Source organism: Mesoplodon mirus (genome assembly GCF_964341445.2).
Source record: "Mesoplodon mirus genome assembly, chromosome: 8".
Taxonomy (NCBI): Eukaryota; Metazoa; Chordata; class Mammalia; order Artiodactyla; family Ziphiidae; genus Mesoplodon; species Mesoplodon mirus.
In genome coordinates, this window is record NC_138984.1 from 58611016 (window position 1) to 58636750 (window position 25735).

The window sequence follows — 25735 nt, forward strand, 5'->3', positions numbered from 1 at the left end:
CTAGTTTTTAACGTGTGTCCCATTCCAAAGTTATGAACAATCCATCATGACATTCACATTCTAGCATGCTTCCTACTACATAGTAATATCAAGTATGCATAAAGTTATGATCTTTTTTTTACATATACTGAGAGTTCTGTAGATTTTCTTCCATTTGGAAATCACCTATTTTGATGTCACATGGATAGGACTAGATTACCTTTGAAATTTTCCCAACTTTGAAACACTTGATTCTATATTTCAGTAGTCAGGGGAAAATCTTACTAAGTGTAGAAAAGAAAAGAATTTGTCCGTACTACATGAATTATCAAGAATGAAAAGGCCTCCTGCCTAACATTAATCTCTTCTCCTAACTGCCACAGGGCCTAAAATCCCCTCCCCCTACTAGAGGTATTTCTTAAAGGTGCTCTTAGGGCTTATGAATTTTACTTGGATTTGGTCATTTTACTACAAAAGAGGGATAATCAATTAACTTAAATTCATTTTCTTATTTACTATCAATTGTCACATTGAAAATAAGATCTCACAGGCAAGCTTTGGGGTGACTAGTTGGGGAGCGACCATGATATTATTATTATTATTTTTTGCGGTATGCGGGCCTCTCACTGTTGTGGCCTCTCCCGTTGCAGAGCACAGGCTCCAGATGCGCAGGCTCAGCAGCCATGGCTCACGGGCCCAGGTGCTCTGCGGCACGTGGGATCTTCCCGGACTGGGGCACGAACCCGTGTCCCCTGCATCAGCAGGCGGACTGTCAACCACTGCGCCACCAGGGCAGCCCCATGATATTATTTTGTGCTGAACTAGTTCATCACCTTAGAAGCAGCTTCCCAGCCAACTGACTCTGCCACCCTCTTCCTTCACATAAAAGTCTACCTTTCCTAGGGACTTTTATTTTCCCATCTATTATCTAGTAAGGCTTTTGCAGAACTTTCCTCTCTTGTGCAGTTCTAGCTGTCCACTGTATCCTCTGGGTCTGATATATTTATGTTGCATTTTCTGTCTAAAGTCTAGGGATCTTTTACAAACATCTACTGTTTGGGGTCAGCCCATTCTAACCTTTCCCTAATTTCACACAATCCCAGCTTCTGGAATCCCTTGAACTCTGGCTTTACTTGGAGGGAAAGTCAGGTTCCAGAATCCAGTAGGGTAAAATTTTAAAGGAAGAAAAAAAGAGGTGCTAATCTAAGCAGCAGGTAATGGAAAAGAGGAAAGTCAAAGCCTGAAGACAAACGGGGTTTACTTTATAACTTTTTCCTAGCACCTTTCAGTCACAGCAATACCATAGTAAATAAAATTGCCACAGAAAAATTTAAAGCTGATGTATTAAATGGAATTTTAATACATTTAATCTAATGGAAGCAAAAAAATCCTCCTGTACATTTGTTACAAATATGACAAAACTAAAGCAAAACTGATTGTTTTTCCTTTGAATTATACAAATGCATTGCTCAAATATCCATGTGACCTTTAGAACTAGTCAGTATATGTTATAGACTTGTACTCATTTACTATATTACTCATTTTCCTAAAACTACAAACCACAGGAATGTTCCCATGAAAACTGTGTATTGTTCTAACTATGTACGCCAATATTGTCATCAAGCCAACCACTAGAGGTGAAGGCATTTACGTATGTATTCCATTATCAATGCTAGAGTCATCAAATCATGTACCATCCCTCTTTGACTACATTCAAAGATGCAGCACTATATCATGTACATCCCTCTTTGACTACATTCTCTTTTTGTCAGAAACCTTTCTGTGTAGAAAGAGAGGAAGTGCTTCTTTTATAGGGTTTATTACATTACACTCTCCCTGTGTATTCACAGCAATATTGTGTGGATCAATAGAAGACACTGCAAAGAAAAAGCCTTCCACTTCTTTAGTCCATTGATATATTAAATCAGAACTCTCAGTGGTGGAAAAAAAGAGGAACAGATAACTTGACCTAATTTTTCTAGAGGATTGCCCCTGAAAAATAAATAGGGCTTCATAAACCAAGTCAGCAATTGAAAAAAATAAACTAAGAAGTAAAAGAGTTCCTTTCTTGGTAATTTTCTATACAAATATGTTTTGTAAATAATTAAACATACTATCTCAGAGAAATAGTTGAAATTATAACATGAGGTTACGATGTAAAGGGAAACAGCAGCAGCTTGCAGAGCAAATCCAATGCTTTGCTCAATTTGGTTTCAGGAAAGAGAATCCCATCCCATGCCTAATTTTCCAATTGCTAATAAAAGGGAGTAGGGGATAGTCATTAATTTATCAAAACTTCATAATTTGAAAATGCAGGAAATGAAACCAGATTTGGAGGAAGTGAGAAGATGCCAGATGGAATACCATGTATAATATCTTCCTATATTATTCCCAAGCTAATTCAATTCACACACACACACACACACACACACACACATAAAAACAACAAAAAATTAGTGTTATCCTATCATTACCAGCACCTCAAGGCTATTTCATTAGCAAATCAACAATATTTATTGAGGGTGTACTAAGACTGAACACTATGTAGAAACAGTAGGCTTTATTTGCAGATAAGAGTAAAGGGAAGGCAGTTTTGAAACATGAAATTCAAATACTTAAGAGTAGAACAATCATTATAGTAATCTTAATTAGAAAGAAAAATCAATTCATTGTTTTTCCTTCCTTCCTTCATTCCTCCCTCCCTCCCTCCTTCCTTACCTCAATCTCTCCCTTCCTTCCACAAATATTCACTGAGTACCTATATGTTCCAGGCAATGGTCAGAACTGATTATATAACAGCAAACAAAACTGACAAGTTCTGTACTTTCATAATGCTTATATTATTCTGGGTAAATCTGATGATAAACAAATGCATAAATATGTTCATTTCAAATGGTAGTGCTATAAAGAAAACTAAAAAATCATGTAGTGATAGAATAGGTATGAATAATAAGTATAGCTGGGAAATAAGATTGTGATGGACAGAATACACACCCTTAAATAGAATGGTCAGAGAAGGTCATTCTGAATGTTGACATTCTAGCCAAGACTTGAATGATAAGAATGTGACTATCATAGGGAAAAGCATTACAGGCAGATCAAACAGCAAGTGAAAAGACCTCAAGAGCAAAGTGGCTGAAGGACAAGGAAACCAGTATGGCTGGAGTGTGATAAAAGGAGAAGTAGTAGGAGATGAGATGGAAAGGTAAATGGTACTAGTCCATTAGCCCTCAGAGGCCCTGTGAGAAGTTTGGGTTTTATTCTCAACATGAGGGAAAACTATTGGGAGATTTTAAGCAAAATAACGACATGGTTTGGTTTATATTTTAGCAGATAACTTTAACTATTGCGTGAAATATGAATTTTAGAGGGAAAGCAGAGGCTCACAGAAACCAGTGAGAAATCTATTATACAGTCCAGGAGAGAGATGGGTAATTCAAATCAATTAATCCATTTCTTTTGAACAGGTTTTTGTTCATTAGAGACTTCCTGTAATGGGAGGAGTTTTGTAGTGATCAGTGACAACTAAAAGAACTTCTCTGGCTTTCTAAGTATGGATCATTTCCTTAAAATGAAGAAAAAATCTATTTCTTCAAAGTCCATATTGCTCTACTATATACATTTCTAATGGAAAAAACTGCAAATAGGAAATAAATTCTGGAAGGACCAAAAATTAGATAACTTACCATTTTTGGCTTTGCAGGATCTGTTGTCTGGCTGCATTATGTAGCCCTCCACACAACTACAAGCATAGGATCCATACGTATTTATGCAGGTCTGGCTGCATGTACCATAAACAGCACATTCATCTTCATCTAAAAGGTAAATTAACATCATTTCTAAGCAGATTTATTGTTGGGCATTTTTTTTCTCCCTGAAGAAAACATTTTTTCCAAACTTTGGAAATAGGCTATTTAAAAAAAAAAAAAGCAAGAAAGAACCAACTCCAATACACCTTTTCAAAACCACACTAACTGAACATAAAATTCAGTGTCATTTAAATAGTTACAGAGATACAAGATCAAGCTTAACACCAAATCTTTTACTTTAAAAGATAATTTATTTGCATTTTTGATGCATAGGCTAAAAGTCCTTGGATATTTGTGCAAAGGTATAAAATGCACTCCAATGAATATTTGCTGAAGAGTTCTAGTGTTTACGACACTGGCTTTTTCAGGATTTTGACAAAGAATTAGTCTGGAAACACGATTTTCAATGAACAGATTAAATAAAAGTTCTGAGCTAAGCAATGTAAACCACCCTCACTAAATCAAAAGGGGGAAACTATTAAGTACTTGTTGTAAACAGAAATTTTATCTTAATTAATTTTGATTTTAATATCTATGGCCCTCCTCCTATTTTTTCCCTACTTCCACTCGCAATGCTTTTTTCCTCCAGCACCTTTTTCAAATCTCTGTAAGCAGCAGGTACTTAATGATTCTTAACCAACTGGGCAAATTAAAAAAAAAAAAAAAAAAAAAAAAAACTCTGCCAGCTAATAATTTAGACAAATGTGTATTCAGTCTGTCCTGTGCACCAAGCATTATACTAATCCCTGAAGAACCCAAAATTTATAAAACATGATTTCAACCTCTAGGTGAAACAAGTCTAGTGATATAGAATTTCATTTCTATGCATTTCCTTATAATAGAGTCATACTCTATTTATAATAGAAACACAGAGAAGTAAATGAACCTGCTTGGACTTGAAGGGAAAATGTGAAGGCTGCATATTGAGCTGAGTTTAAAGGATGATTTAGATTTCCTCAGACTAAATAAAAATGGATCAGATGGAAAGAGGTGTTCCAGTTAAACAAAACAGCACGTGAAAAGCCATTGGGATGACACAGTAGAGATTTCAATGAAGTATAAGGAGTCAGGTGGAGTAAGGGTGTATAAGAGGAAATGGTAAGAGATGATATTGGGAAAATCATTTTGGGTGGGATAATGAAGTTATTTGTATGCTAAACTAAAGTGCTGTACATTATACATAGGCACTGGGAAAGCATTAATTAGATGAGCTTTATGATCAACTTTGTATTTTAAAACTAAACAAAGTCATGAAAAATGGATTGGTGAATATAGAGAAGAGAACCTGGAAAATTAGCTATGTGCTAATTTCACACAAGAAATTGTATTTTGAAGTCATAATATTTTGAACAATGACAGTAGCAGTGGGAATGGAGAAGAGGGAATGGACTCAAATGTTTAAGAAATAGAAAGATAACATGAAGTTTGACTGGATGTGATAGAAGTGAATGGTGGTCTAATTTTATAAGAAGTGTAGATTACAGTGGAGGTATCATGGGAGGAAAAAATGAGTTTGATTTGGATGTGTTAAATTTGAGGTATTGTAGAGCATCCTTGAGTAAACATTTAATAAGTAGTTGGAAATATCGAACCAATAATATAAGGTGAGATCGGTCTTGGAGTATTTGAGAGTCAATAGTATATGGATAATAGATTTAAAAAATAGGAGAGGGTTAGATCCCATAGAGAGAAAGGGAAAGTCGGGAAAGCTTAGCTACAGAAAAATACTTTAGGATACCAATATGAAAAAGGCAGGCATGAGAGAGGAGTCCATGAGCCTCCTTTGAAGGATGTTAAGGGGATTAAACTGCTTGGGTATAATAAGAATATATATTTGGTCTTATCCTCTGTTTCTGACACAGAGTTCAGTTACCTTGTAATTTTCTGAGCTATAGGAGTATCTTCTGTTATTTCTAACGAGCCCTGTGAAATACACTAGAGTCTATGCTAATGAGGTGACTCAGGGTGGGGCTACTAGATATTCTCAGAATGGGACTGGTCTCCAAAAAGATCAAACAGGTGACTTAGAGGGTCGGAACTCTCAACCCCATCCTCTGACCCCCCAAGCTAAGAAAGGAGTTGACTAAGGAAAAGCAAAAGATGGCTGAGTAGCCAACCATTTAAATTGGGAAACTATGCATTTGTATGACATTTATTTGCATTTCTCTCAGATTTTTTTTAGCTTCATGTAATAGCCTGCATTTATAGACAGCTCGTTTGAAGTAAGTAGTTTTGGGGATAGGAAGAATAGTATTTGGAGTGAAGTCCACAGTGATAATGTGAAATTAAATCTTGAATTTGATAAAGGCCATCCCCTAGTGGCATAAATGATGATTCTTATCTATAATATTTTCACCAATTTTTTTCAACTTTACTATTATTGGTTCCTATTTTAGTTTTTCTGATATGTGATTATGCTATACAGGAAAGCAATATGAATAATGATTTCTTTTGTTCTTTCTCCTCAGTCAGAATGCCCTGTTCTGACATTGATGTAACTCCACAAAATTGGCTGCAAAGAAACAGGCATGTCATCACTTGTAGCACCATCTTCTTTCTTCCTTTAAGGACAGAGAATATCCTGGAAATGCCTTCAGGAAAGCGTAAATGATGCTCAGACCTGGCCATCCAGGAGTGCAGAGAAAGTAAAAAAATCTCCTCTTCTATTGGTGAACTTCCATAAAAATTGCTGTGTATTTCCTTACTAATGTTCAACAGAAGAAAGTGATTATGATGATTTTTACAGATTTAAAAGAGAGATTCAGGAGAAAGAGATTCATGTAAAAGGAGTTGAAAATCCTGACACCTATAGGAATGAGGTATAGCAAAAGAGTGAGAAGGATACAGGTAAGTATATTGGCCTACCTTGTGTGAATGGCAGGTGTTGTCTTGAACTTGAAATTGTGTGCATGTACAGAGGTACTATTTATATCTGGCAGACTTTGTGATTGTAAGGGGTCTAGTGTTGACAAATCTGAGTTTTTTCATAAAGTCTGAACTTCTGTGTGCAACCTTCTGATTTTCAAATGTTGGTTTAAGAATAATGTCAGTCAAATAAAATATACCAGTTTGGTCCCCCTATAGTAAGATTATGCAGCCTTTGGGTCTGATAAACATTTAATAATACATGTTTTTATAATATTTGTATTATGCAGAAAATGAAAAAACCACAAACTGAAAATTTAAGCCCGATGTATTTTATAAACCAATGAGCCTCTCTAGGATAAGAATAAGTGGGCTCTGGAGATCTGTGTTTTAGTCCCAAGTCTTTTACTAAAAAGATGTGTAGACTTAACTAAGTCACTTAATTTTTCAGGGTCTCACTTTTCTCACTTTTGTCATGAGGATTTTAAAAAATACTCTCTGAGGATTTTTTTCAACTTTAAGATTCTATTTTTAAGATAAAAGTTATAACATTAAAGCAAAGGGTTAAAGTAATCAGCAAAGTACCAATTTCTTTGGAAAATATTCTGTTTATTAGTGGTACTGGTAACACAGATATTCCTCAATTTTATACATAGATTCTATATTCAATGTTTCTATATATAGATTCTAAATACCATATAAAATAATGTATTGTTTATATTGTGGATATATCATATATATATATATATATATATATATATACACAAACATATAACATTATGTATATGTATATATATTTGGATTCAACATAATGAAGAAGTAACCTAAAATAGTTCAGTATGGCAGAGTAGAGTCATTTTGGAAAGTAAACATTTGGTGTAGAACGTTCACAAAAACAAAAATTAGGACATTAAAAAATAAGTATTTTATATTCATCATTATTGCATTTGTCAAGTATCAATCACCAGAATTACCAATGCAAAAGTTGTAAAGAACATTACATGACTATTAATAACTTAACTTAGTAGATAAAAAATGTCTACTACACTGCAGCTATATAACAGACATAAAATATTTAGGAGGTTAAAATAATTAAATCCAAAGTTTTAGTGACTGACCAAAACACATCCCATTGTTGACATGTCTCATGTCTGTCATTACTGCAATATGAATTGAAAATTGATTTGTAACCATATGATATCACTTATATGTGGAATCTAAAATATGGCACAAATGAACCTACCTACAAAACAGAAACAGACTCATAGACACAGAGAACAGAATTGTGGTTGCCAAGGGGGAGGAAGGGAGGCAGAGGGACGGACTGGGAGTTTGGGGTTGGTAGATGCAAACTATTACATTTAGTATGGATAAACAACAAGGTCCTACTGTACAGCACAGGGAACTATATCCAATCTCCTGGGATAAACCATCATGGAAAAGAATATATAAATCAATGTTTGTATGTGTATAACTGAGTCACTTTGCTGTACAGCAGAGACTGGCACAGCATTATTAATCAACTACACTTCAATCAAAAAAGGAAAGGAAATTGATTTGTATAAATGCTTATCTAATGTTTATATATGTGGTTTTTTGGGGAGAGCCAACTTTTAACTCTCAAGAGACAAAAAATAAAGTGAATATAAACACTGTGTGGAACACATGGTAGGTGCTTGAAGATATTTTATTAAATTTCTGTTAATTAAGCCTCTGTTAAAATAAAATTGAGTAGAATTACATGTCATAATTACCTTTACAGCTTCTTCCATCTTCTTTTATTTCAAATCCATCTTCACAGTAACACATTGTACTATTTCTGACCACGGCACATTTATACTGACAATTCAACTGCTGGCAATTGGGCAACCGTTCTGTAGAAGAAAAGCAAAGATATTATGTCTATATAACTGTGCACACACGTATACTATTTAAATTTAAACGTTAATATTTACTCAGTGCATAACCATAATAAAACAGCTTTAATTGGTTTCTTAGAAAGTTTCTATGATTGGTTGACAGAACAAAACAATATTCCCTCTAAAATATGTTGGCTTGCATTTGTTTGAAGTATTATTAATAAAAATTTCAGATCAATCTGTTCAGTCTTTTACTTTTTCCCTTATTATGTACATTCAAAGGCACAAATCCTTTCAAATTCTGGTGAATTATTTCAAGAGGGAAAATGTCAACTCAGTGGTTGATTTCACCATTTATGCCTTTCTTATCTGACACATCCATTGATATTCTATCTTTTGAGGGCTTGTTTTGACTTACTAATCCATGTATAACCTTTGAGCAGGTGGCAAAATATTAGACAACTACTGGACATAATATATTTCATAATATCTAAACCCTTTCAGAACAAATACATCAGTGAAGCCAAAGTTAGCAAAACCTTAGAGCAAATTAGGATTCAGTATGATAAATGCATGAAACACAGATGAAGTGACAGAGGCATATTCATTTCACAAATAATTTCTAACAGAAATAAGATTTTCTAAACAAGAAAAATTACAGATAGAATGTATGACTGATTGTGGTGTCTGAAAATAGGGATATTAATGGGTCATAACAATTTCTTTTTTTCCCCTGGGGAGAAAAATAAGGGTTTTAAAGATCAAGGTTAAATGACTCAAAATAAATTGATATTTGCCACAAGTTTAGCTGGTACTTCAGAAATATTTTAAATTTTAATAAAAATATATGAAAGTCCAGTGTGGAAAAGGACAGATAGAATACTCCAAACAGAAAATTTGGTACTTTACTAAAAAATTAATTATCTCTAGTATTTTCTTAGCCCAATTGCTTTTCAACTCTTTCATGAAACTATCAATATTTTATGTATCTTCTCTTCTTAAAACTTTAAATCTCCTTCATAATGGTCACCCACATATGATGATCTTGCTTTCTACTTCCCTGAGAAAACTGAAGCTATTGAAAGAAATTTTCCACAGATTTATGCTTCACATTTTAACCACCTCTGCCTATTCTTGTTTTTCTTGCTTTTCAAACTTTGTTTAACTCATTAAAGCTCCAACTGCAATTCCTGTGCACAAACCCCATCCCCTTTCACCTACTCAAGGATATCACTTCAGTTTTTCTCTACTTCCTCTCATAATCATCTTTAAAAATTTATATTAGATCAAACTAAAGCCTCCATCCCTTTTTGTCAATTAAGTTTCACGGGAACACAGTCAATGGCCATTTGTTTACATATTGCCTATGGCTGTTTTTACACTACAAACACAACCCAACTAGTTGCCTTAGTTGACTAGTTGGCCCCCCAAACCTAAAATATCTACTATAGCCCTTTACAGAATGTTTTCTGACCCTTGTACTACTTTTCCCCACATTAAAATAAAAAAAACCCTTGATCTCACGTCCTGTATGAGTCACCATTGCCCAGTATCTTTGTTCCTCTTTATAACAACATTTACAAAATAATCCATACTCACTGTCTCTTTCTTCCTCTCTGTTTCTATCTTAAGCCCACTCAATAAAGGTTTTATCTCCATTGCTCCAGAAACTGCTCAGATACAGGTTTCCAGTGACCTTGATGTCGATAAGTGTGATGGCCTTTTCTCAGTCCTCACCTTACTTGACCTATCAGCAGCACTTGACACTGTTAACTAGTTTTCCCTGATGTATATTCATCACTTTGCTTCCAGGGCTCAGGACTTCTGGTTTTCCTATTTCACAGCCTCCTTTGTACAGTTCCACATTTTCTTGTCAACCTCTTAAGGCTGAAGTGTCCCAGGATAAAAATCTGGTCTTTTTCTCTTGCCTATCAATATGCTACTAGTAAACTCATCAGTTATCATAGCTTCCCCTCTAACTGGAACCTAACTGCAGTTCCATAAGATGAAAGCTAGGTGTGTCCTGTTCGACTTCTAATTTCCACTGTTCTATTACAACTGACACTTTATATTAAATTTATTTCTCTTTGAGATACCTGGAACAATTTCTGCTTCCTTGATATAAATTAAGTCAATATACAAATCAACACATCTGATTTGTAGGTTTGGAATTGGGATCAATGCCAATTATATGCTGATATAAATATTAACATTTATATAATGTGCAAAGACCAGTCATTTGGTCTGTACAAATACATTATTAATAAAAATATAGAATAAATGGATCTTTAGAAATTATAACATTTTTGTTTCATATGGTAGTTATTTACATTTTGGTTTTCCCCACCAGTATCTACAGCTATAAATTATAAACCTAAATATATATATATATATATATATATATGTAGATACATGCATATATATCAAGTTTTTAAAATGTGCAATTTCTTTGAAACCCCATACCAGTCAAAAATATAGATATTATTGTAATTTATAGTATTCAGATGAGGAAACTTATGGTTGATAACTAATTTAAGATTATATGGTAAATATACAATGGTGATGGTATTCAAAACTTCAAATCAAGGTCAGGCTGACTACAAACAAAGCCTATGTTTTCAAAAATGCCTCTAATTCCCACTCTACAATCTGGTGATGGTTGAAACCATGGTGTATTTTTTTTTTATTTGCTTTGTCATTCTAAGCTTAGTAGTGTGCTGTAGATACAAGAAGTGTTTTTTATAATTTTTATAGGATGAATGAACTAATAAATCAGTAAAATAGCTTAATACTAGGATGATGATTAACACTCTCAGGTGTCATTTCTAGTCCATTAAATTAAACGAGGTCCTAAAGATAGTTCATTTACATCTTTAAGTTAGGTCATTGAGTTGTCAAATCTTGTTTGATTATGGTGGAATCAGTCCAAAATTGCCTTTACTCTATATGCTTCTTTTAGTTCAACACTGATTGAGCACCTAGTCAACGCTAAGGACTCTGCTGGGCTTCCACAGATGCAAAATTGCTTTAGACAAATTAATGAATTACATGAGTGTGGAAGCGAGTGGGGTTAGATAAGAAGCACAACAATGTAAACAACAGCTATAATTCATAGCAGAACAACACATATACTAAATAAAAATACATGTGACATTAGCTGGAAAGAGAATAATTCACCTAGAGACTAGAAATAGAGGTAGGTATCTGGAAAAAAGGTTGTTAAAGAAGTTAAATTTAAACTAAAATTTAAAAGATGAGCTCAGTAGACAAAATTTATGAGCATGCATTCCAGATACAGTAGACAATATGAGAAAATAAATTTTTAAACAATGACAGCATGTAAGAGATAAAGACAATGGTAAATAACCCTGTGTGGCTAAAACACAGTGCTTGATGTGGTAGGAAATGGGACTGGAATTATTATTTGGGGCCAGACAGAAGTAGATTAATTCTTAGATTAAGTAGAATTTTCTGTTTCAATAATGGGAATCATTGCTAGTTAAGGAGGACAGAAGTGATATACTCTGACTTGTATTGTTTGAAAATGCCTAATAACAAGGAGAAAGATGAGTAAAAGACAGTAAAGAAAGAAAAGCTATCTAAAAGGCTAGAAATTAGGACTATGAATATTTAGATGAGTGGATGGCCAAAAACTTGGTGAAAGCATAGTAACACTGAGTTAACAGTACCAATAAAATGAATTAAGAATAACAGAAGGACTGGAGGTTTAGGGGGAAATACTAAGTTTGCTTTTGACGGTTTAAAATGTTGACAAGAAAATGGCTAGGAGGGAGTTGAGAATTTAAGTCTATCTAAGAAAAAAGTCTGGACTAGAGGTGGAGATTTGGAAGTCAAAAACATATAATTGGTAATTGAAGTCAAAAGAGAAAATAATCATCCCTTAAAAAAGAATATTTATGATATAAGTCAAACCTAGAGAACTTCTACATGTGAAAGGTAAGCAGAAGAAAAGGTGTTAATAACGAAAATGGACAAAAAGAGTCATGTACCACAGTGTTCATTGCAGCTCTATTTACAATAGCCAGGACATGGAAGCAACCTAAGTGTCCATCGACAGATGAATGGCTAAAGAAGATGTGGCACATATATACAATGGGATATTACTCAGACATAAAAAGGAATGAAATTGAGTTATTTATAGTGAGGGGGATGGACCTAGAGTCTGTCAAACAGAGTGAAGTAAGTCAGAAAGAGAAAAACAAATACTGTATGCTAACACATATATATGGAATCTAAAAAAAAAAAAAAGGTTCTGAAGAACCTAGGGGCAGGACAGGAATAAAGACACAGATGTAGAGACTGGACTGAGGACATGGGCAGGGGGAAGGGTAAGCTGGGATGAAGTGAGAGAGTGGAATGGACATATATACACTAACAAATGTAAAATAGATAGCTAGTAGGAAGCAGCCGCATAGCACAGGGAGATCAGCTCAGTGCTTTGTGACCACCTAGAGGGGTGGGATAGGGAGGGTGGGAGGGAGACAGAAGAGGGAGGAGATATGGGGATATACATATATGTATGGCTGATTCACTTTGTTATAAAGCAGAAACTAACACACCATTTCAGAGCAATTATACTCCAATAAAGATGTTAAAAAAAAGAAAAGAAAACTGAGAAATAACTAAATATATAGATGAGGAACATAGAAAGCTTCACAAAACTTAAGGAAGAATAACAGTCCATGGAACTAAGCAGGGCAATATTAAAAACTGAGAAATATACTTGGATGAAGCCTAAAGACTGCACTGGGTTTCCTAATAGGATCAATTAAGACCTTTAAAAAACGGTTTCAGCGGTGCAGAGGGGACAGAGATAAATGTAGTAAGGGGTTCGGACAGAAAGAGGAACAGTTTCTCATAGAAAAGACCAATAACTTATAGGATACAGAGCATGAAGGTAGGGGTATTACCTAATTTCTTTAGTCTGTACCTTAGGACAGGCATATTAATTCACTGCTTTAAATGCACTGTTTTCCACGTAATCCCTATAGCCCAACTCTTTCTTTGCCCTGTCTCAGTCTGAAGTAGAAAACCCATAGACTACTGGTTCCATCTTTCTGCTCTCTCCAATCTTGAAACCCCTGGAGTATGAAGAGTACAATGCATGCTAAAAGGTTACCAACATCATGGTAGTGACGGCGAGAAAAGAGGAGAAATAAGAGAAAATGGGTAAAAATGGTTATGGAAGATCAGACCTCACACATGATTTTGCATATTAGGTGGGAGTCTGGTGGTTGAAAATAGCAGAAGAGAGAAGGGCAACTTAGCTTTTGGTTTACTGAATTTATCCTGCATGAGAATTTGTGTATGTATAGAGAGGTGATATGGAGACAATTAAACAGTATATGATAACAGATGAAACGGTAAATATGTATTCTTCTAACAGATCATAAAGAACTATGAAAAGCTAACAACATGAAAAGCTAAAATTTAAAATTTGGCTTGGCTCTGTGAAAGCAATACTAATTATAATAACGTTATCTATTTGAACTGCTTACCATTTATGCTTAATTACATGCAACACTATAATGATTATGTACATAATTAAAAGTGCATCAGATTAATATTTTCAGAAAGATTATTTGAGTAGAACAGAAATTTTGTGCTTGACTCATCAATCTTCATAAACTGCTTTAAATGAAGCATAGTCATTGGCTCATGAAACATTATCAATGGTTTGAATCTTACACTGAAGTAGGAAGATCACTAGTGTCTAAGGGGATGAAATATGCAAATCAGAATGTAAATATGGAAACATGGTATCTTATCTGTATTCTTCAGCATTATCATAAAAGAAAAGTATCTTTTTAATTAAAGAAGAGGAGCTACTATTTCAGAAATTAAATCTAATGCAATTGATGAAGACTCCCCAACACAGACCCACTATATTCTGTGATTTTAAGAAATATTTTTGTGTTCTTTTCAAAGTTGTATAGGAGAATATTCTCAAAGTTTGAGTATATTTTCTGTATAAAACACAAGTTAACAGTGTACATGTAGTAGGTAGCTTTGAGGTATCTAAGCTTCTAAGTCGTTCTTTAACTTAGAAATAGATTCAATAACTAGATTTCTGAATTTGTATTACTAACAAATAGTAAGAGGAATTCTAAAAGGATAGAAAATTAATTCATACTAAATCTCATACCTTTTTTAACCACTCTTTCTTTTTTCTGAGTGTGATGCCGTATACGCAGCTTTGGACTCTGGAGCCAGAGTACCTAAGTTCCAACCTTGGTTTAGCTAATTTCAGGCTATGTGAATGTGGCTTCTAGATGATGAAATATATGCAAAATTAGTTTGTGCCACTTCCTAACCTGGCCCCTAAAGGATTCTGACAATCCTCTATTGTCTCTTGACCTGTCTGCCCTTTGGATGCAGGGAATCCAGCAGACAACTGGTAGAACCCTGGGATAGCAGAGACCCAAAACCGAGGGAGCCTAAAACAGCACATACAGGAAGCATCTACTGATGACCCAATTGGATTGTGATGTGAGTGAAAATTTGGATTTTTGTTGCATTAAACCACCGAGGTACCAGGGTTGTTACATAATACCATGGTAATGGGCAAATGATTTTAGAATAAACAGTTATAGAGAGCTTATCTCTAAAATGGGAAAAATAATAGAAACTACCTCATAGGGTATTGTGAGGCTTAAATCAGGTTAAGTCATGCAAAGTTCTTAAAATAATGCCTGCCTCATAGTAACTCTTTTAATTAACATTATCTTTATTATCATTTCACCATTTAAGCATAATCATCCATTCAGTACAACAGAATACCTGTCATCAAGCATTCTTGTCATAATTTCCATATTCTTCAAGTGATTTGGAACTATGTTTCATTTTACAATAGAAAAATTTTTCTCTTTTGCTCTTTTATTTTTGGGTGTTACATAAAATAGTTCTAGTTTTGCACCTAAATCACTTCTGTATCTTTTGACATCTTCTGGAGAAGATACTCTTTTTAGTAAATTCTCCTGAAATCGTTACCTGAATGAAAAGTCTCCAACAAACAGAGAAACACTAACATAGGAAACAAAGATTTTTCTATACTGGTTAATTGGGTTTCTATAAAATATGAATAGTACTCACTGAAACAATGTATATCCACATCTAATTCACTACATAAGCATAGACCAATCAACAATCCAGGCATGTAATTTTCACCAAATACTTATGCTAGTCTGCATAGTCTTTACAGATTGTTCTGCTTTTTAACATATTTCCACAAACATATGCGGGTTTATGGTTTTGGAAACACATACAAATAAATTTTGCTAACCTGCCTCAGAGTAAAAGCAGATCAATAAAGAATGGTTAGAAGCTGGTAACCAGATTCCAGCAATTGCAAGTTATTACTTTTAGGAGGTTTCTTCCCTCATTAGTTTTGTTTACATAAATATCTCTAAGCCAGAGAACCACTATTTCCAATACTGTATGTGTAGCCATCAGATCATCAATAACATCATGCTGGCTGCTTTCATGACCTAAAATCGAACAATTCACATTGATCATGTATTGGACTTGGTGGGATAGTAAGAACACAGCTGTGCCATATTCATGTGCTTCTAGGTTATATGTTCCCCTCCGAGAGAAAATTAGAACTTTTATAAACTCTTTGGAGATACAAAAAGTATAGGCACTTTTCCAGATATAAGTTATGTAAGACATTATTTTACAAAATAGGATCAAATTTCATTCTCAATTTTAGTAATCAAGTTTCTTCTTGAATTTAGCTTATACAAAAATGCCTTTTAACCAACAATGATAATCATGGTAATAAGAAAAACATCTTTCTCCATGTAGCACATTTATAAAAATAACATATTTCACTCACTCTTTGTACTTGGAAATTGATAAGCTGATGCAGCTACTTATCATACCAGACAGTCCCTCTTGTCAGCAGGACGTCTGCCTGATATATTTAGAATGGTGATAATTTGTGTCATATCATTCATTATGACTGCTAAGGTGGATTTCTTCAGAATTCTTTGCTTAGTGTAAAACCACAGTCCTAGCCTCAAATTTTCAGTGTGTTCCCATATAGAAAGATATAATATTAAGGCAATTATTTTTTCTTAATTTTTTGTTCCATTTTTGTATAATTTACACTCAGTAAAACTCATTCTTTTTAGTGTACAGATCTGTAAGTTTTGACAAAGTGCATATAGTTTTGTAACCAATACCATTACTAAAATATAGAACAGGACCATCATCCTAAAATATTTTTCTATGTCCTTCTGCAATCAGCTCATTTCCCCACTGCCAGATTTTGGCCATCACTGATTTGTTTTCCATCTCAATAGTTTTGCCTTTTCCAGCATGTCATACAAATGGAATCATCCAGTCTGTAGCATCTTTACTCAGCATAACATATTTGAGATTCATCCATGTTATTTTATCAGTAGTTCTCTCTTCTGTATTGCTGAATAGTATTCCATTGTATGAATGTATACCTTAATTTGTTTATCCATTTCACACATGATGGACATTTGAGTTGTTTCTAGCTTTGGTTTATTAAGAATAAAGTTGCTATAACATTCACATACAATTTTTGTGCAAATATAAGTTATCACTTCATTTGGTAAATTTGGGATTGCTGGCTTATATAGTAAGAAGATGTTTCACTTTATAAGAAACTATCAAAATACTTTTTAAAGTGGCTGTACTGCTTTTCATTCCCACCATAAATATATGAATCTTCCAGCTACTTGGCCTTCTGCCCAGAACTTATTATCAAGTTTTTATTTTATTTTAATTTCTTTAACCACTCTTAACAGGTATGTAATAGTACCTAATTGTGGTTTTAATTTGCATTTCCTAATGACTAATGATATTAAACGTCTTTTCATGTTCTTATTTGCCAATCATATATCTTTGGTAAAGTGTTTGTTCAATCTTTTGCCCATTTTTTAATTTTATATGTGTGTGTGTGTGTGTGTGTGTGTGTATATATATATATATATTTTTAGATACAAGTCCATTATGAGATATTTGACTTATAAGTATATCCTCCTGGTCTGTAGCTTCTTTTGTCATTTTATTAGTGTTTTTCAAATAATAAATTTGCAAAGAAAAAATTCCTTAATTTTGGTAAGTCCAATTTCTCAATATTTTCTTTTTGAATCATGCTTTTAGTGTCAAATCCTTACCTAAGTCAATCTCTCCTTTGTTTTCTTCTAGAAATTTTATAGTTTTAGATTTTTGGTCCATTTTGAGTTAGTTTTTATATATAGTATAATATATGAATCAAGGTTTTTATGGGGTTTTTTTGCATTAAATGTTGAACTGTTCCTGCACCATTTGTTGAGAAGACTAACTTTTCTTCATTAAATTATCTTTGCACTTAAAAAAATACATATTTTACTATTTATTTGTGGATGTATTTCTGTACTCCTATGTTTCATTAATTTATGTTTACCTTTCTCCAATATCACACCGTTTTGACACAGTAAACTTGAAATCTGGTAGCATGAATCCTCATACTTTATTTTTGTTTTTCAGTACCGCTTTAGATATTCCAGGTCCTTTACATTTCCATATGAATTTTAGAATCAGTTGTCAGTTTTTATAAGATTATGCCAGGATTTTATTTGGAATTATATTGAATTTATAGATTGGGGAAGATTGACATCTAAATACTATTGGGTCTCCTGATCCACAAATACAATGTAATATATGTACATTTACTTGGGGATCTTGGAGGCTTATTTTTCCCCATGAGTTTCCAGCATATAGATCTTGCATTTATATATGTTATTCAATTAATACCTAAGTGTTTTATAGTTGCATTTATATATATTATTCAATTCATACCTAAGTGTTTTATAGTTTTGGTTTATTATAAGTGGTATTATTTACATTTCCAATTGTACATCTTTAGCATTTAGAAATACGATTGATTTTTTATATATTGATCTTATATCCTAGGACCTTCTTAAAGTCACAAAAAGACACAAATTACAAGTATCAACAAGGAAAGAGAGTATATCACTAGTATAGATCTCATAGTTTTAAAAAGATAGAGAAAACTTCAAACAAATCTATGCCTTTAAATTTGACAACATAGGGACTTTCTTGGTGGTGCAGTGGTTTAAGAATCCACCTGTCAATGCAGGGGACACGGGTTTGAGCCCTGGTCCGGAAAGATCCCACATGTCATAGAGCAGCTAAGCCAGTGTGCCACAACTACTGAAGCTGTGCTCTAGAGTCTGTGAGCCACAACTACTGAGCCCTCATGCTTCAATTACTGAAGCCCACATACCTAGAGCCCATGCTCCACAACAAGAGAAGTCACCGCAGTGAGAAGCCCGTGCACCACAATGAAGAGTAGCACCCACTTCCCACAACTAGAGAAAGCCCATGCAGCAATGAAGACCAACACAGCCAAATAAATAAATAAATCTTTAAAAAATAAATAAATACATTTGACAACATAGATGAAATAGACAAGTTCCTTGAAAAACACAAACTGCCAAAGCTCACTCAAGAAGAAATGGATAATTCCTATATCTATTAAAGAAATTGAATTTAAAACTAAAAACCTTCCCACAAATAAAACATTAGACCCAGATGGCTTCACTGGATATGCTACCAAACATTTAGAGAAGAAATAGCACCAATCCTATACAAACATGTCTAGAAAAGAAAAAGGAAGAAAATATGTTCTAAAAAATTTTATGAGGCCAGAATTACCCTAATTCTAATATCATATGAACACATTCAAGAAAAGAAAACTACAGAACAATATTCCTTATAAACATTGATGAAAAATTCCTAACAATCCAAATGTAGGAATATATGAAAGGTTAATATATCATAACTAAGTGAGGTTTATCACGGCAGGTTTAGCATTTGAAAATCAATTAATGCAGGTCACCATATCAGTAGACTAAGAGAGAAAAAAATATGATCATTTCAACAGATTCCTAAAGCATTTAACAAAAAACAATACCTATTTATAATTTTTTTAAAAAACCCCACAAATACTCTTAGCAGTATAGTAACAGAGGGGAATTTCTTTAACCTCATGGTATTACTTTGCCCCAATATCAGGAACAAGTCATAAAAGGAAGAGGATAACTGCTCTTACCACTCATATTCAATAATGTACTGGAGGTCCTAGTCAAGGCACTAAGGTGACCAAAAAAACCCAAAACAAACAAAACAAAAAGTTTAAGGCTACAAATGTGAAAGAATGAAATAAATAAAACTTTCTATTTTTAAAGAAAAAAACATTTTTATGTAAAAAATTTAAGAAAAAACATCTACCCCAAATCCAACAGAATCAATTCTTTAAGTTTTTTTTAAAAAATAAGACAAACATGTCATGTCATATCCTTCAATTTGCATAATAATGTCTCGTAAGGATTTACTAGTCTTTCCAAAAGAAAAATAAAAATTCTCTATAATTTAGATCTGCTATTACAAGGTGGAAACTGTAGGCCAATTAAGTGGTTTGAGAAAATATTCTGTGGACTGAGCCTAGTGTTTAAAACAGATTGTATACTTTTAAAAATAATACACGTGTGTGGGGGGAGGCACATGTACACTCAACACATGGATATCCCCATCCTTTTTGATAGGTGTACATTATTCCATTTTATGGATATGGATGGTTAGTAATTTAATGAAACAATTACATGCTGAAACACATTTAGTTTGTATGATAAATACCACTCTCTGTTTAAAAACATTTTTATTCTTCCTTCTATACTGCAGAATTGTTTCTAGGAAGTGGCTACCAAGTCAGAGACTCTAGGTCCTGACCTGAGTGTACTACACCAGTGCTAAGAGATTCTTCCCATTTTAGGCTATAGATATAGCAAGTTGTGAGTTTATTCAGAGAAAGAATTCTGATAATACCAACTCATTCGCTAAAACTGGATGGAAAACTGCTTATTTTGGTCCCCAAGTAAAATCATTTCTAGCAATTTAGCCACTTTAGGCTCTGATTTCTTAAGAAACTTTATTGTAATGGCATTCAGAGTTCTAAAATTCAAATATGTAAAACTTTGAAGCAGTGTTCATTACTTGGAAAATTAAAATCTAGTTATCAAGGCACAATCAAATAAGAAATTCATTTATTTTATGTTATGAAAAGAAAGACTTGGGTTCAATATCCATTGACAAAATTTGCTAAATAATAAACCTATCATCTTCATGTATTAGTTATTAGTGGGAATATTGTTTAAGAAAAATGTTTACCTCAGTTTTATCTATAAGAGGATATGAGAAGATAGAACAAAGTAGCACATGCTCCTGTGGGGTTCTCTTCTCAGCTCATATTAGAGGATAATAACATTATTGACTTCATAGGGACGGTGTGAGGTTTAAACACGGTAATTCAATAGAAGCACTTAGCTTAATGTCTGATACATTGTAAATGCCCATTATAGGTTGGCAGTTATGTTATTCTCATTATAATCTTCAACACATCTCTACCAAAGGAATCTCATAATTTTCACTTCCATCTTTTATTTATATAGAAGGATAGACCAGGCACATATGGTATCTTGAAACGTGCTCTAGTCTTTAAGGTAGAAGACAGATCTACCTGTAGTATTTCTTACCAGACATTTAACTGTGGACTAGTTTCTTAAACTTTCTGGGCCTTAGCCTCCAACCTAGCATATTTCTTAATATGTTTTTAAGAATATTAAAAGACATAATGAGTGCAAACATGCTCTATAACTTGTAGAGTATTATTATCAATTCTGAGATATTGACTGGTATATGGAGAGATAAAGGAGAGAGTGCTAGGTGTATTGGAAAGCCAAGGTATGTTGTGGTATTATACATCTTGTTTCAGTGTCTTTTATTTGATTTTGCAGTAAGAATGATATGCTAGATTTATTAATAATAAGATAACCAAAATCAGGTCTTTGTCTTGTTCAATTTATGTAGTCACAACCACAGAGAAATGATGCTTGAGGAAAAAAAATTAACCAAATTTACCACAGGGTCATGAGAAAAACATAATTACCAAGTAGAAATTGCATACATCTAGTTAGGGAGTTTTTCATGCCTAGAGGTAGATGGGTAAGAAAATAAATGTAGAGTTAAAAAAGGATTATATACATATAAATTATATAAGTATATTGCATAGCTTATATAAGATAAACACAATAGGATGGAGGTGGTAGTAGCAATTGGGTTAGAGGAGGTGAGGCACTGTGAATAAAGACACTTTTGTAGAGGGAGCTCATAACTTCCAGCAGTCTCCACATATTTAGTAGGCAACAGGTACTTGTGACTAAATTTATTGGAAAGTAAAGATAAAAGTCATTTTTTTCCCTTCAAAGGACAAATATCATTCTCTTAAATCTGCATAGTAGTCCCAGGCCATAGGAGGCAACAATAACCTTGGGAAGGTGTCTATATATTCAATGAAATGAGAATGAACAAAGACAAATGCAACACAGTGCCTGACACATATTAGGTCAAAAGGTGCTCATTAGCTATGTTAGGCATGGCAGTTAGACACACCAATTCACCTCTCCATTTTGCCAAACCCTTAAAAAAATGATAAGAAAGGCTCAAACACACAAGAATAAAGAGAATAGGAGAGCAGACTAGAAAAGACAAATGTAGTCAACAAACATTTTCAAGCAAAGAAGCAATAAGTGCATGTTGACTGATTTGGCCTTTAGGGTACCAAGGAAGTAAAATTTAAGGCAGGGGTTAAAGGAGATGAGAAAAATCATGATCAGGGATGCTGCATTCCAAACACATAGATTGTTCACTGCACCACTCCAGTGGGCATTATTAAAGCAAACTTTGATATGAGTGGAACTCAAGTTGTACAACAAGGAAGCTCTTGGAGGAGGGCTGATAAAGACCATTTTTGAAAAACCACAGCTATCATCATATAAGGACAAAAGACTGAACGTTTTGCTACTATTAGGAAAATGAAAAGGATGTTTACTATTGTCACTTCTGTTCAGCGTTTCACTGACCAGGGCAATTAGCAAGAAAAAGAAATAAAAGTTATCCAGATTGGAAAGAAAGAAATAAAACTATGTCTATTTACAGATGACATGGTCTTGTACATGGCAAATCCTAAGAAATATGGCAAATATGGCAAATCCTATTAGAATAAATGAGTTCAGCAAGTTTCAGGATAAAAGAAAAAATATATACATATCAATTGTATTTCTATACACTAGCAATGAACTACCTGAAAGTGTAACTAAGAACAATTCCATCCAAAAACTGCACAATAAAAGAATAAAATATTTAGGAACAAATTAAACAAAAGAAGTACAAGACCTATACACTGAAAAATACAAAGTAACATTGAAATAAATTAAAGAAGATCTAACTAAGTGAAAAGGAATCCCATATTCAGAGTTTAGAAGACTTAATGTTGTTAAGATGTTAATACTTTCCAAATTGATCTGCAGAGTCAATGAAATCCCTAGGAAAATCTGAGTTGTCTTCTGCATATTGACAAGATGATTTAAAATTCGTACGGAAATGTAAGAGACCCGGAATAGCCAGAAAAAAAAAAAAAATCTTAAAATGAAGAACATTTTGGAGAACTCACATTTTCCCATTTCAAAATTTACTACAAAGATACAATAATCAAGACAGGTGGTACTACCATAGGATAGAGACATATGTCAGTGGAATACAACTGAAATTACAGAAATAAACTCTTACATCTACATTCAATTAATTTTAGATTAAAAAATGCAATGGGGAAGAATTTTTTTTCAACAAATGACTCTAGTCCAACTGGAAATTCACATGCAAAGAAACGAAGTTGGATCCCTGCCTTATGCCACATGCAAAATTTAGCTGAAAATGGATTTTATATCTAAGAATAGGAGCTAAAATAATAAAACTCGTAGAAGAAAATGTAGAAGTAAATATTTGAGTCTCTGAGTTAAGCAAAGCCTTGCTAGATAGAGCATCAAAAGCCCAAGTTAAAAAGGAAAAAAAAAAAAAGGGATAAATTCTACTTAAGAAAACTAAAAATGTTTATGCTTCAAAGAATACCATCAAGAAAATGAAGAGATGGCCATAGAATGGGATAAAATATTTCCAAATAAAATCTGGTAAGACATTTGTATTCAGATAAATATCTAATAATTCTTACATTATGTTTTTTATAATTCTTATGAATAACTCTTACAATTCAATAATAAATACACAAATAACACAATATAAAGACAGGAAAGGAAAGTGAATTCACATTTCTCCAAAGAAACCACACAAATGTCCATTAAATACATGAATATTCAACATCTGTATTCATTAGACCAATGCAAATCAAAAACACAATGAAAATACTACTTCATACTTATCAGGATGGTTATAATCATAATGACAGACAATACTAAGTACTGGTGAGGATGTAGATAAATGGGAACCCTCATTACATTCTTGCTGGAAATGTAAAGATCCAGCCATTTTGGAAAACATTTTGGCAGTTCCTCAAAATGTAAAATAAAAAGTTACCATATGGTCCAGCAATTCTACTTTTAATTATTTACCAAAAAGAAATTTGAACACACAAAAACTTGTACATTGGTGTCCATAGCAACATTATTCATAACAGCCAAAAACTTGGAAACAACTTAAATATCCTTAAGGGAATGAACAGGTATGCAAAATGAGGTATAGCCACACAATGGAATATTATTTGACAACAAAAAGGAATGAAGTACTGATATAAACAACATCAGTGAACATTGAAACCATTAAGCTAGTAAAAGAAACCAGGCATAGAAGACCACATATTGTATGATTCCTTTTATATGAATTGTTTCAAATAGGCACATCAATAAAATGATGGCTGCCTAGTGCTCTGGAGATTGGGAAGAAACGGGGAGTTATTGCTAATGGGTTCAGGGTTATTTTTTGGCATAATGAAAATATCCTAAAATTGACTGTGGTGCCAGTTGCATAGCTCTGTGAAGATACTAAAAACAACAACTGGATTTTATAATTTAATTGGGTGAAATGTAAGGCATATGGATTATTTTTCAATAAAACTGTTATTTAAAAAATCACACACAAAGGATTAGGAATCACAATGGCATTTAAACCTTCAGTGGTAACAATGGAATTTAGAAAGCAGTGAAGAAATGCCTAAATTCTAATAGATAATGATTTTCAGTCTCTAGTATGCACAGATAAATTATCAATTAAGAGAACAGAATAAAGATATTTCAGACATGTTAGGCCACCAAAAATGTATCATCCAAGCATCTTTTATCAGGAGGCTTATACAGAAGCATCAATCCAGGAGGATTTTTGTCCTTCACCAAAGAGAAAGTAACTTATAAAATGAACTTTGGCAAAGAGATTGTCTAGCAGGCTAGTGAAAGGAAGTCCCAGGATAACATTTATGCAATCAGTTTAAGATGAAGAAAGTACACAGAGGGCTTTAGAAAGTATATCAACAAGAAATTAAAAGTTTAAAAATTATATAAAAGCAATATGTTTATAGTATACTGCATGGCTCAGCTCTGAAGAATGTGTACAAGATAATAATGATGAACATAGTGAATATTTATTTAAACAATAATAATATAATTATATAGAAAGAATGTGTGTAGTAGGTGGGTAAAGAGGGGATTTCTACTTAAGCAAAATAGTCATCTTCCAGTAGAAAGCTAGTCAATAATACCTTAATCTGAAAAAAAATCAAGAAATATCCATTTAAGCATGTTATATTATAAATTTTTTTTTTTTTTTAAAGAAGAGTTAAAAGTGTTGTATCCTCGGTGAACAGAGATCAGGGATGAGTAGAATGTACGAGGTGACTATTCTTTTTTCATTTTGAGCTTTATAGAACTATTTGACTTTTAAGCCATGCACATGTATCTCTTTATTTCAAAAATTGTTAATTGAAAAATAGGAACCAGATGACATCTTTATTGGGTCTTCATTTATAATCAATAAAAGCATTTTTACATTTCAGGGTGCTTTCTGAGGGAATTCATCAAACAAGTGTTTTTTCAATAGATCTTACATTTTTCTGATAAAGATTATTTTAGTCATTTAAATGTCTTTCACAAGTATTTTAATCCCCTTATCTTTTTCTTGCCTTCAGTATAATTGTGAATATAGTTGACACAACACTTTACAATACAGTTCCAAGATGTGGTTAATTGGACAGCAAAGCTAAAATTAAAACTTTAACTTTGGGGATTGAAAGATATTATAATATACAATCAGAAAATATATTAA

At 33.2% G+C, this 25735-nt stretch overlaps 1 protein-coding gene across 1 annotated transcript in view; it reads right to left on the reverse strand.

Moving 5' to 3' along the window:
* LRP1B (LDL receptor related protein 1B) overlaps window positions 1–25735 on the reverse strand; it is a gene marked incomplete at its 3' end in the record, with an annotated part of 2351282 nt that overhangs the window by 988155 nt on the left and 1337392 nt on the right. The window contains exons 27-28 of the mRNA XM_082630936.1: window positions 8408–8527; window positions 3666–3794 (exon numbers count right to left, since the gene is read on the reverse strand). Coding sequence (XP_082487062.1) covers window positions 3666–3794; window positions 8408–8527 — 249 coding nt within the window. The remainder of the gene's footprint in view (window positions 1–3665; window positions 3795–8407; window positions 8528–25735) is intronic.